This window comes from Urtica dioica, chromosome 2 (assembly GCF_054948205.1).
Source record: "Urtica dioica subsp. dioica isolate 48M chromosome 2, U.dioica_male_clone48M_v1_H2, whole genome shotgun sequence".
In the NCBI taxonomy this organism is placed as follows: Eukaryota; Viridiplantae; Streptophyta; class Magnoliopsida; order Rosales; family Urticaceae; genus Urtica; species Urtica dioica.
This window is the reverse complement of record NC_142757.1, coordinates 48,385,181-48,394,893: the sequence shown is the minus strand read 5'-3', so window position 1 is coordinate 48,394,893 and position 9,713 is coordinate 48,385,181. Positions and strand designations below refer to the sequence as shown.

General features: G+C 36.0%; 2 protein-coding genes across 2 annotated transcripts; one reads left to right on the top strand and one right to left on the bottom strand.

Annotated features, from left to right (window-relative positions):
- Positions 1-1,813: 1,813 nt before the first annotated feature.
- On the top strand, positions 1,814-3,272 carry LOC149405182 (protein LURP-one-related 5-like). Its single transcript, XM_089605633.1, has 2 exons — positions 1,814-2,267; positions 2,639-3,272. Exons 1-2 carry the CDS (start codon positions 1,962-1,964, stop codon positions 3,077-3,079), a joined length of 747 nt encoding a protein of 248 aa, XP_089461759.1. The 5' UTR covers positions 1,814-1,961; the 3' UTR covers positions 3,080-3,272.
- Positions 3,273-4,188: 916 nt separating this feature from the next.
- PECT1 (phosphorylethanolamine cytidylyltransferase 1) lies at positions 4,189-9,570 on the bottom strand. Its single transcript, XM_089606917.1, has 9 exons — positions 9,148-9,570; positions 8,518-8,753; positions 6,720-6,907; positions 6,577-6,648; positions 6,302-6,369; positions 5,467-5,587; positions 5,316-5,381; positions 5,089-5,211; positions 4,189-4,706 (listed from the first exon to the last, which is right to left on the bottom strand). The coding sequence occupies exons 1-9, from the start codon at positions 9,468-9,470 to the stop codon at positions 4,635-4,637; spliced, it is 1,269 nt and encodes a 422-aa protein (XP_089463043.1). The 5' UTR covers positions 9,471-9,570; the 3' UTR covers positions 4,189-4,634.
- Between the last annotated feature and the right edge of the window lie 143 nt (positions 9,571-9,713).

The window sequence follows — 9,713 nt, the reverse complement described above, 5'->3', positions numbered from 1 at the left end:
ATAGATTAGTTCAAGAATAAGTTGATCGTGTGAGACTAAATTCAAAAGTGCAGAAGATAATGAAAATCATAGGAGAGTTATATTAGGTTTGCAACAAAATCTTTCACGAATCTATATAATCAAGAACCAAATCCGATCATTTTTTTTTCAAAAATCTAGAAACTAAAACAGAATATTCTTACTTCAATTCGAGTGGTAAGGACATGTGACTTGAGTAAGCCGAGGTTTTGAACAACTTATTGTAGAAATTTTTTAACCTTACAATTGTGTTGTCAAATGTATAACCATGTCATAGAGGATCCAATAGAATTGTGATGTCATTAGTGACAAAAACATTAGCACATATTTTGACTCGCTATGAGGAGGATAATAATAACGCCAATTTAAACGTTTGACATTGCTAATAGCGCAACGTTTGATAAATCTTAGGTAAATAGCCGTAAATAATGACGTGACCTAATATGTAGAGGTGGTTATTTATCTAAGATTTACATCTGTAAATACATGAAAAATGACTATTTACCAAACGTTGACTATTTAGAAATATCAAACGTTTAAGTTGGCTATTTTCTTAATAGACCCTGATCATTATTATTATTATTATTATTATTATTATTATTATTATTATTATTATTATTATTATTATTATTATTATTATTATTATTATTATTATTATTATTATTATTATTACCAAGTGGAATATAAGTGCGAAATATGGGTTGGAGGGTGACCCCGCAAAAATTGGTAATTAAGAGTTTGAGCGAAATCACGGGAATTACTCAAAATATGTTGTTGTTGCAATCATGAATATGTTAACAGATTGAAGGACACTTAATAAATTTGGCTCCCACGTTCAACTACATATGGAGTATGGACCTTGTTTTTGTCTGCCGAACTTAAAGTGCATTAAATTCTAAGCTTGTTATGATCAATATGGGACTCTTTTGTCTCCTACATTTTTAAAGATGATATTTTTATGTCCTACACTTATAAGCCATATAATCTGTAGAAATTAAAAGCTAGATGTTGATGATTATGTCTAAAGTATAATCCCAATGACTTCAAAATACCGATATATATAATGAAAGAAATGATTAATCTGCCTAACCTCTAAGATTCATTTTTCAGTGTGTAATAATATTTTATCAAATTAATTATAAAAACTATATATGTATATATACTTAATAGTTCCATGAGTCGTGACCATATATTATACATATATAGTTTTCATTAAATGAATGGAATTTGGAGCCATATATATATATATATATATAAATATAATGATAGGAACAAGAATAATGTACGTAGTTATCAGTAGATAGATGTCAATTTATATATATATATGCACCATCATTGATTCTGATATACAAGAAATAAACGTCCAAAAAAAAAATACATGCCACGAATAGTTTTTAAAATCGGACCACAAACTCTTGATTATTTATATATGGAACACAGAAACACAACACTTATCTATATGTGTACCAAATGAAGCCATGCCAAGCTCTAAAAGTTTGCAATTATCTTTAACAGTACGTAATTCATTAAATACAACTATATATTTATATGCGTAGTGCTAGGACCATTATATTTTAGAAGAATAAAAAAGCTCGACCGATAGGGACATTCTTTATACCCTAATTAAATACATGAATAAACCTGTAGTGTTATATATAAAAATATATCTGTAGAAAAGAAGGAGTGCGTAACCAAGTCAAATTATTTTAATTCAATAATATTAATATCGGACCTACGTATAACAAGTCCTGTTTCCCACTACATTACTATATAGCCTTATGTATATATATAGAGCCATCATCTTTCCGTAAATCATTCAAACAAAGAAGAACAACTCTTCTATATCACTTTCCTCTGTGTGCTCATTGAAGTTACAAAGTCAGACTAGCATTTCAAGCAACAAAGATTTGTTATCTTATTATTAACACTGTTAATTACCAAGCATGTCAAAAGTACACCCTGCGGAGAATAAATGGCAAAACGTGGTGTTGAAGGAGAGATCTCTGGTAGCGAAGCAACAAGAGCTGTACAGGCCTGATCACGATCACTGCGATCAAGATCCGACGGTCCTCACGGTCTGGAAGAGATCGAGCATGAGCTTTCAAGGGACCGACGGTTTCACGGTGTTCGATCAGCAAGGTCGGTTGGCTTTTAGGGTCGACAATTATTCGAGGAAGAACTCTTGTGGCAAAAGAGGCCTAATTCTCATGGACGGAACTGGAAAAGCGTTGCTTACTCTCAAACCTCAGGTACTTAAATCATTTCCTACATGAAAACCTAATGGCGTGGTGAAATTAGATCATACTAAAACAATATTTTAGCTCTTATTTATTTATTAGAATGAACACATGATTATTATTATTTTTTTTTTGGTAGAATAATACATCACTATAATTTAATAGCCTAGTTGCGTTATTATAATATAATACGTACAATGTGGTATTTAGGACTATTATATATTATTTGATGTCTTACGTTCTTGTCCAGTTTAGATCCTCTATTAACCTAGTAGAAATATAATATATATAACAACGTTCAACTTCAACCTAATGAGCTAATGTCCGTACGTACAAGTCCTTTTTTTATTATCTAATATTACTTTAATTGCTTGTTTGATCAGGTGTTTAGCTTACAAAATCAATGGACCGCGTACCAAGGAGAGAAATGGAGTCCAAGAACTAGTAGTGGTGCCATCAAATCCAACAAAGTCTTCACGATGAGATCGAGCCGGTCAACGCTATTCAAAACCGCCGATGAGAAGAAGCCCGAAGCCGAAGTACTGCTCTTGGAGAGCCCTAGAAGAGATCGGGATATGGAAATCGGAGACGTTGATTTCAGAATCGAGGGTTGGTTTCAGAGGCGGAGCTGCAAGGTCACGAACGGCAACGGAGAAGTGGTGGCGGAGATATCGAGGAAGAGAGCGAACGAAAAGGTCTTGCTCGGCGACGACGTGTTCAGTCTCGTTGTGAAGCCGGGTTTCGATGCGAAGCTCGTTATGGCTTTCGTTGTCGTGTTGGACCGGATTTGTGTGAAGCCATACGCCCCGTTTTTGTGTTCTTAGGGGGAAAGAGAAAGAAAAAAAATGGTTCATAGTTTTATCATGTGATTAATTTTACATACTTGAGTTTTCATCACTTTTTTTTTTCTTATACTAGATTGACTTGTATATACATGAATTTAAATAAACCTTGTGGGTTGTTCATATGTGTTTATCTCTCTCGGAGTTCTAATCCCGGATCAGTATCTTTTTTTTCTCCTATTTGCATTTCTTTCATGCCACGGTTAATCAATATTAACAAGCAAAGAAACAAACGGAATTGCTAGTATCTTGGATGTTTTTAACGAAGTTTGTTTTCTGTCCATATTTAGTATCAAATTTGTTATAAAATCTTGTAAAATTATCACAAAATTTCTTTGTTTGTGACAAATTTCTTGTAAAATTCGACATTTTGGGACAACTTGATGATAGATGTAGAAAAAAATTGAGTTCCTTTTGGTTAGGAAAAAAAAATTTGATAGTGCCAAATAATAATATTGATACCAATTAATTACCATAAACAAAACAATATTATTATTAAAGATCTCAACCTCTTACCTTAAGGAAAAGGAAGTTGAAAAAAAAAATAATAAAATTAAAATTAAAAAGAAAGAAACAATTCGCTACTATGAAGAATAGAATAATCAGTAAAAGGAAACTTTGAAGTCTTCTTGACGACGCCCATTTAGAATCCATACATAGTTCAGAAATCCCAATGATAATATTTTAGAGCTCGAATGAAAAAAGATGTGATCATCTTTTAAATACATAAATACTACTCAGCTAGAAGAACCTTGAGGGCTCTTTAAATTAGCAATGTCTTACTCTTGCTGAACATGCAGATAATATTCATTAGATCATTTATGTATTATACTGTAAAATCCATCTTTATGAAAACCTGGTATCTATACCCTGTTAATGAGCTAGTTGTTTTCAATTAAAGATACTGCTTAAAAAAAAATTCTAGGTTTTAAACATGTTGACTTTAAAGCATCAGCATCAACATTTATTGTTATTTTTGAAGTATCAACATTTATTTTTATTTTGAAGCATCAGCATATTGTTCTTCAAGTATACATATTATTATTATGATGTATATTACCACCACGCGCGCGAGCACACGCATAAAAAAATGTAAATAAAAATATTTGAGAGAATTTTTTTATAATTTTTTTTTATGTTCCTATATCAAATCTATTTCAAAGATGGGAAAAACAAGTATACACTTTTAAGCACTGTGCTATATTATCGTCAAAAATAGGCACAGGCCCTTATACACCTCTAAACTGGACAGCCTATATCTCTAACTCCATTGGTATGAGAATAAATCTCAAATCGCCGGCTCTAACAATACATTGAAAATAAACACATAAAACCCGAGATTGGACTAACTGAGCTACCATGTGCAACTCAAATCGGATAGTAAAACAAAACAAAACAAAAAGTAGCTTTCGTCAAATGCACGAACCAAAACGAACCCGGGATTAGTTATTATTATAATTATTAACTACGGTGGAAATCGCTGCACCAGATAGATAGCCATGGATCGATCACGAAAGATCTTACTTACGGGTACGAATCAATCATCATCAACGTATGTCTTTCCCTCGTAATACCTTTTCTCACTTTCGGCTTTCTTCTCGTTACGTTTCTGCACCCAAAAAAAAAGATCGAAATCACGTGAGAGTTAAGACCAACCATATGTATTTCTCTGTTACTACTAAGGTAGAGTCTATAAGATGATTGCCTAGGCAATGACAACATTTTGGCGTTCCCATCGCTCAATATTAATACAGTTAAAATCTTCACTTTAAAACTTTTAAATTAGTTGTTTTAGGCTTTAAAAAATTATTTTATATCTCACTTCGCCGAACAGTTAAAGTGACAAAAAAATAAATAAAAAAATAAAAACTAAATTCAAGCTCTTTTGTAAGAACTATTCTAAGCACGTTATTAAAAGAAAACCATTAATATATGGACGAAATCTGATTATCGATCAAGACTAGAGAGTGAAGGAAAACATCAAAGAGAACCTGATAGGCTTCGTGGTTCGACACGATCCTTCTGATTATCGTGGTCGTGGTGATATCGAGCGTGCTTTCCAGAATCTTAAAGATTCCCATACTGATGGGTACATCGTACGGGTTGCCTTCTTCCTGTGAGACGCGCGAAAAAAAAAATTAAAAAAATAAAAAAATAAAAAAATGTCACAAGAGCCCAAAATTCAATATCTTCGGGTCTCCACAGATACACTAATTACCTTCTGAAAGTCATTGTTCTCTGCCACGGTTCCATGGACGACTAGAGAAATGTTGAAGGTGGTGAGCTGCAATTACAAACAAGAATCTAGCTCGTTAAATAAAAGGGACAAGAAGTATATTTATATCAGTGTGTTGATCAAAAGAACTTGCCATATCCTTTGAGATTTCCCATGGAGCGCCGATGATGACTTCATCCACGTAACGGCAAGCCAACACACTGAGGCTTCTTTCGTGAAGATTCATGATTGGGCGATGCACTCCTCTCTTAGCACTGGAGAGCAAAATGAATTACAAAACTCATCGGTGAAATGAAAAGAATAACATAGAACGCTTACTACATATATATACTCACTATATGAAAAGGATAACATATAACACCCTTGTAGGCCTTACAAGATGACGCCAAATAAAATAAATAAATAAATAAAAAATTGATAGATAGAGCTAGAAGGTTCGTTATATTTTAGGGACACGGAAACAAAAGTTAAAGGAATGTTACAAAAACGGGGAGAAAAAAGCAATGCCTCGACTCAGAAATCTAAGCTCGATAGGTGTAGAAATGTAAACCCAATGTAGAAAGATATATGCTCTGCAAAAATAATATGCCATTTCCATATTTGTTGACTATCTATGTTGTGTGCTTCTAAATAATAATAAGAAAAAAAATATTAAACCAAAATCTGAAAAGATATTCTAAAGCAGTTAGAAATGTCCCACGTATACTATGAGAAAAAAAAAAATCTTCTACACTTTTTCAGGCATAAACCACAAAATAAATAATGCCAACGGAAATTTCTTTGGGATCAACATTTGTATATATTCGCATCGATTTTGACTAACTAGAAAATGTGGTTTTTGGAAGTTACCTAAGAATTAAACACACCAACCAATAGTAGTAACACACATAATAGAAGAAAGAACCCGGATAATAACAGTTTATCTCGAGAAGAAGTATAAAGGAAAGGTTACGTTAAACAAAACGAACCCGACAGTCTGATCTGTGTGTATCCCGACAAGCAGAAAATCTCCCAGCTCTTTTGCAAGTCTCAATATCTACACAACATTTAATTTTTCAATTTCATTAGTGAATATTTTGCAGAAATTCATAAAACTGAAGCATATAACTACTCGCTCTAAAATAATAAATAAATAAATAAAACGCAAACTAAAGAGATACAAGCGATAAAATATTGTTTTATGAGGTCTCCATTGAACATGAAAACAGGGAGTTCAACACTGTAGGAGCTATTTTATTTTTACCTCCACGTGACCAGCATGAAAAAGATCAAACGCACCATCTATATAAACTATACGAGCATCCTGACCGGGTCCCTGAAACAAAAGAGCAGAACTTTTTCACAAGATAATTCACAGCAAAACAAGTTCTGTCGTGGAGAACATACTTTTCCATTGGAGAACTGAACGATTCGCCGGGATGTTGGGAGAAAATGAGAGACACGAGTTCCACTTCCAGATCCACCATCATCGAGTTTTTGGCCGTGGCCATGGCTGAACTGCCTTTGCAAGGACGAATGACTGTGGCTGTCACTTTTCGACCTCTCTCTTACACTCACGCACAAAAGCATCCGACCTGAGCATTAAAAATCGTTAGAGATATTGGAAAATGATAAGAACCCGAGAATTTTGCATTAAAAAGAAGAAATACAAGATAAATGGATATTCTTTTTTAGAAGACGATAATCCCAGATTTTTCCCAAAAGGCTATAAGTGTCACACAAAACTCTCTCAAAAAAATTTCAACTTTACCCAAAATGCATTCATTCTTACTCATAAACATGAAAACAAGAAGGAAAAATAACATATACCATGGGTTTTGGTCAAAATTCATTTTCATTTTTCACTGTGTTTTAAATCGATATAAACATATCAACTAACTATAAAATCGAAAATAAAATAAAAAGCACAACTAAATCATGACATTTTGTGAAATCTGAACGAGTCGCGAGTTACTAAAACATTAATATTCTTTCACAAAAGTGAATTTTGACATAACTCGGGAATTATAGAGTTCAATGACAACACGGAATGAAAACGTCCTATAAAGGACAAAAGACCACCACCGAGATTTTTCTCTCTCTAGAAAGGGTTTCTCTCTAAACTAGGGTTTCAAACCCCTTTTTCGTTTTGTCTCAGTTCTCGCCGCTCCCTCCCCCGGCGTCTTCGGAGTGGAGGTCGTGACGGGGAGGGGGAGACTTGTCCAATTCGGATTTCCATTTCCCCTCTTTGGCTTCCCCTGTTTTCTCAGATCCATTCTACCCAGTTTTGCTCCGGTGAGCCTCGTCGTGGAATTTATGGTCCTCAAGCCAAGCTCTGGCTCAATACAAAGGAAGCGTCGTCGTTTTCGACGTGCGGAGAAGACTGAGAGAGGCTCTTTGCAAGCTTGCAGCGGGGTTCGTCTTCCGGGGATCTCGTCTCCGGAGGCGATCTGTTTTCCGGTGGGAGTTCCCGAGTGCTTTGCGCAAGGTTTTTGCAGGTCTCCGACTCCGAGTGTGTCATGGCTTGCTCTGCGCTTCATGACTGTGGTGGACATCGTGACCACAGTCGACGGGGGTGAGCGGAAGTCGGAATTTGAGAATCTGTTTTTTTTTTTTTTTTAATAATTTTTGCTGTTTTGTTTGCTTTTAGTTTTCAGCCTGGTTTTTAGCATGTAATGTTTAGGGAGGATTTTGTGTACCTCACATGAGTTCTTCATCTGAGAGGTTAGGTTTTGAGATAGTCAATACGGTGGTTTGAGTTCTTAAGTGTATGAGATAGTCTTTGTGCCCCTCTTTTTTTTTAATAAAAAATAAACAAAAAATTGTTATGGTGCGGGGTTAGATTAGTTTAGACTGTTGAGGAGTTCCTCGAGATGTCGAGGGCAGCTAAGAGTTCGAGCTTATGCCTGTTATGGCAGTCTCTCTAGCTCGATTCCAGAATTGCAGAAGACATCTGTTGCAGGGGGGCCCAAGGGAGTTCTAGACGGGATTAGCATTTTCCGTCATTATAGACCCTTGCCTCCTTTGTTTTGCTTTGTCAATCTTCTGCTTCTCATTTTCATTGCATGACATTTATGTTTTTGAACGAGGAACCGGCCTCTGTCCGGGATATTTTGTATGGCCGAAGCCAGTTCTGTGTGTTAATGAAATTTTTCCGTTCAAAAAAAAAAAACACGGAATGATATAATTGGGAACGAAATCTAACCGACAATGTCCGTGCTCGAGACTCCTTCGGTGCGCTTGATCTGCTTGTAGCGACCGGCCTTCTTGGCAAGGGCATACGCATCGGTCCCGTCAGGAAGAACACACGGGTCATCGCCGTGGATTATGTAATCAATATTATACTCGTCGAAAAGCTTCTTCATGAATTCTTCGGTTATGGCATAAGGTGCGTCCGGTATTACCTCATCAACCCACTTCACACCATTAACCATGATCATTCTAGCACAATGTTAGGCAAATTGATTATCTCACATAGGTTAATGAATAAATTTCCACGAATGTCGGGCTTCAAAAATTTCAAGCCAGAGAAGCAAACCAGTTGCATTGTAATCTCTATATCATACTAATCATATGGAAGCGCCAAAGTTCAAAGCTTCAAACTTTCAAGCCAAAGTATCAAAACCAACAAAGAAACTCATTATCATCTCCTTAATCCTGACTTCATGTACATCACAACCGCCTTAATCACTCAAAGATACAAAATTTCTACCATAAATCTCAAACTAACCAAACAAACTGCTTTCTCAAGCTCCTGAATTTCATAAAGGTCCAAACTTTCTCAAGCTTAAACGCAATGAAACACAAGAGCACAAACCCTAGAAAAATCTTGTACCTTTCACTGAGAGGAGTGACCGGAGGTCCTTTATTGGCGATGATCTCGGCGTCGCTGACGACTCCGACGACGAGCTGGTCGCCGAGGGCGCGAGCCTGGCGGAGGGCGTTGCAATGGCCGTAGTGCATCATGTCGAAACAACCGTCCATGTAAACCCTAACCGGCCTCTTCTTCTTCCTCCGCGGCCACCCCAGCACCGGCGAGGAATACCCCGCCGCCGCCGCCGAAGCGGCCGCGAGGGCTCCGCCGATGAGGAACGTGGCGGCGACCACCTTGGCCCAGCCTCGGAGGCTGTAGTCCGGCGTGGCGGAATCGGAATCCATCTTTGCGTTGTCTCGATGTAATGGAATTATGGAAATGGGAATGGGAATGGAAATTTATGTGATTATTTTTGGGTTTGTCGTTCTTCCATTCCAGTCTCTGTCGTTGGTTTTCCCTTCTCGCTCTTTCTTTCTTGTCGGCTCTCCTTTTTTTTTTTTTTTTTTGATATTTTTCACTTTCTTTTTGTTTTATTTTATTTATGGAAGTAGTTTTTTTATTTTTTTTTTAACCAAGATTGAAATGCC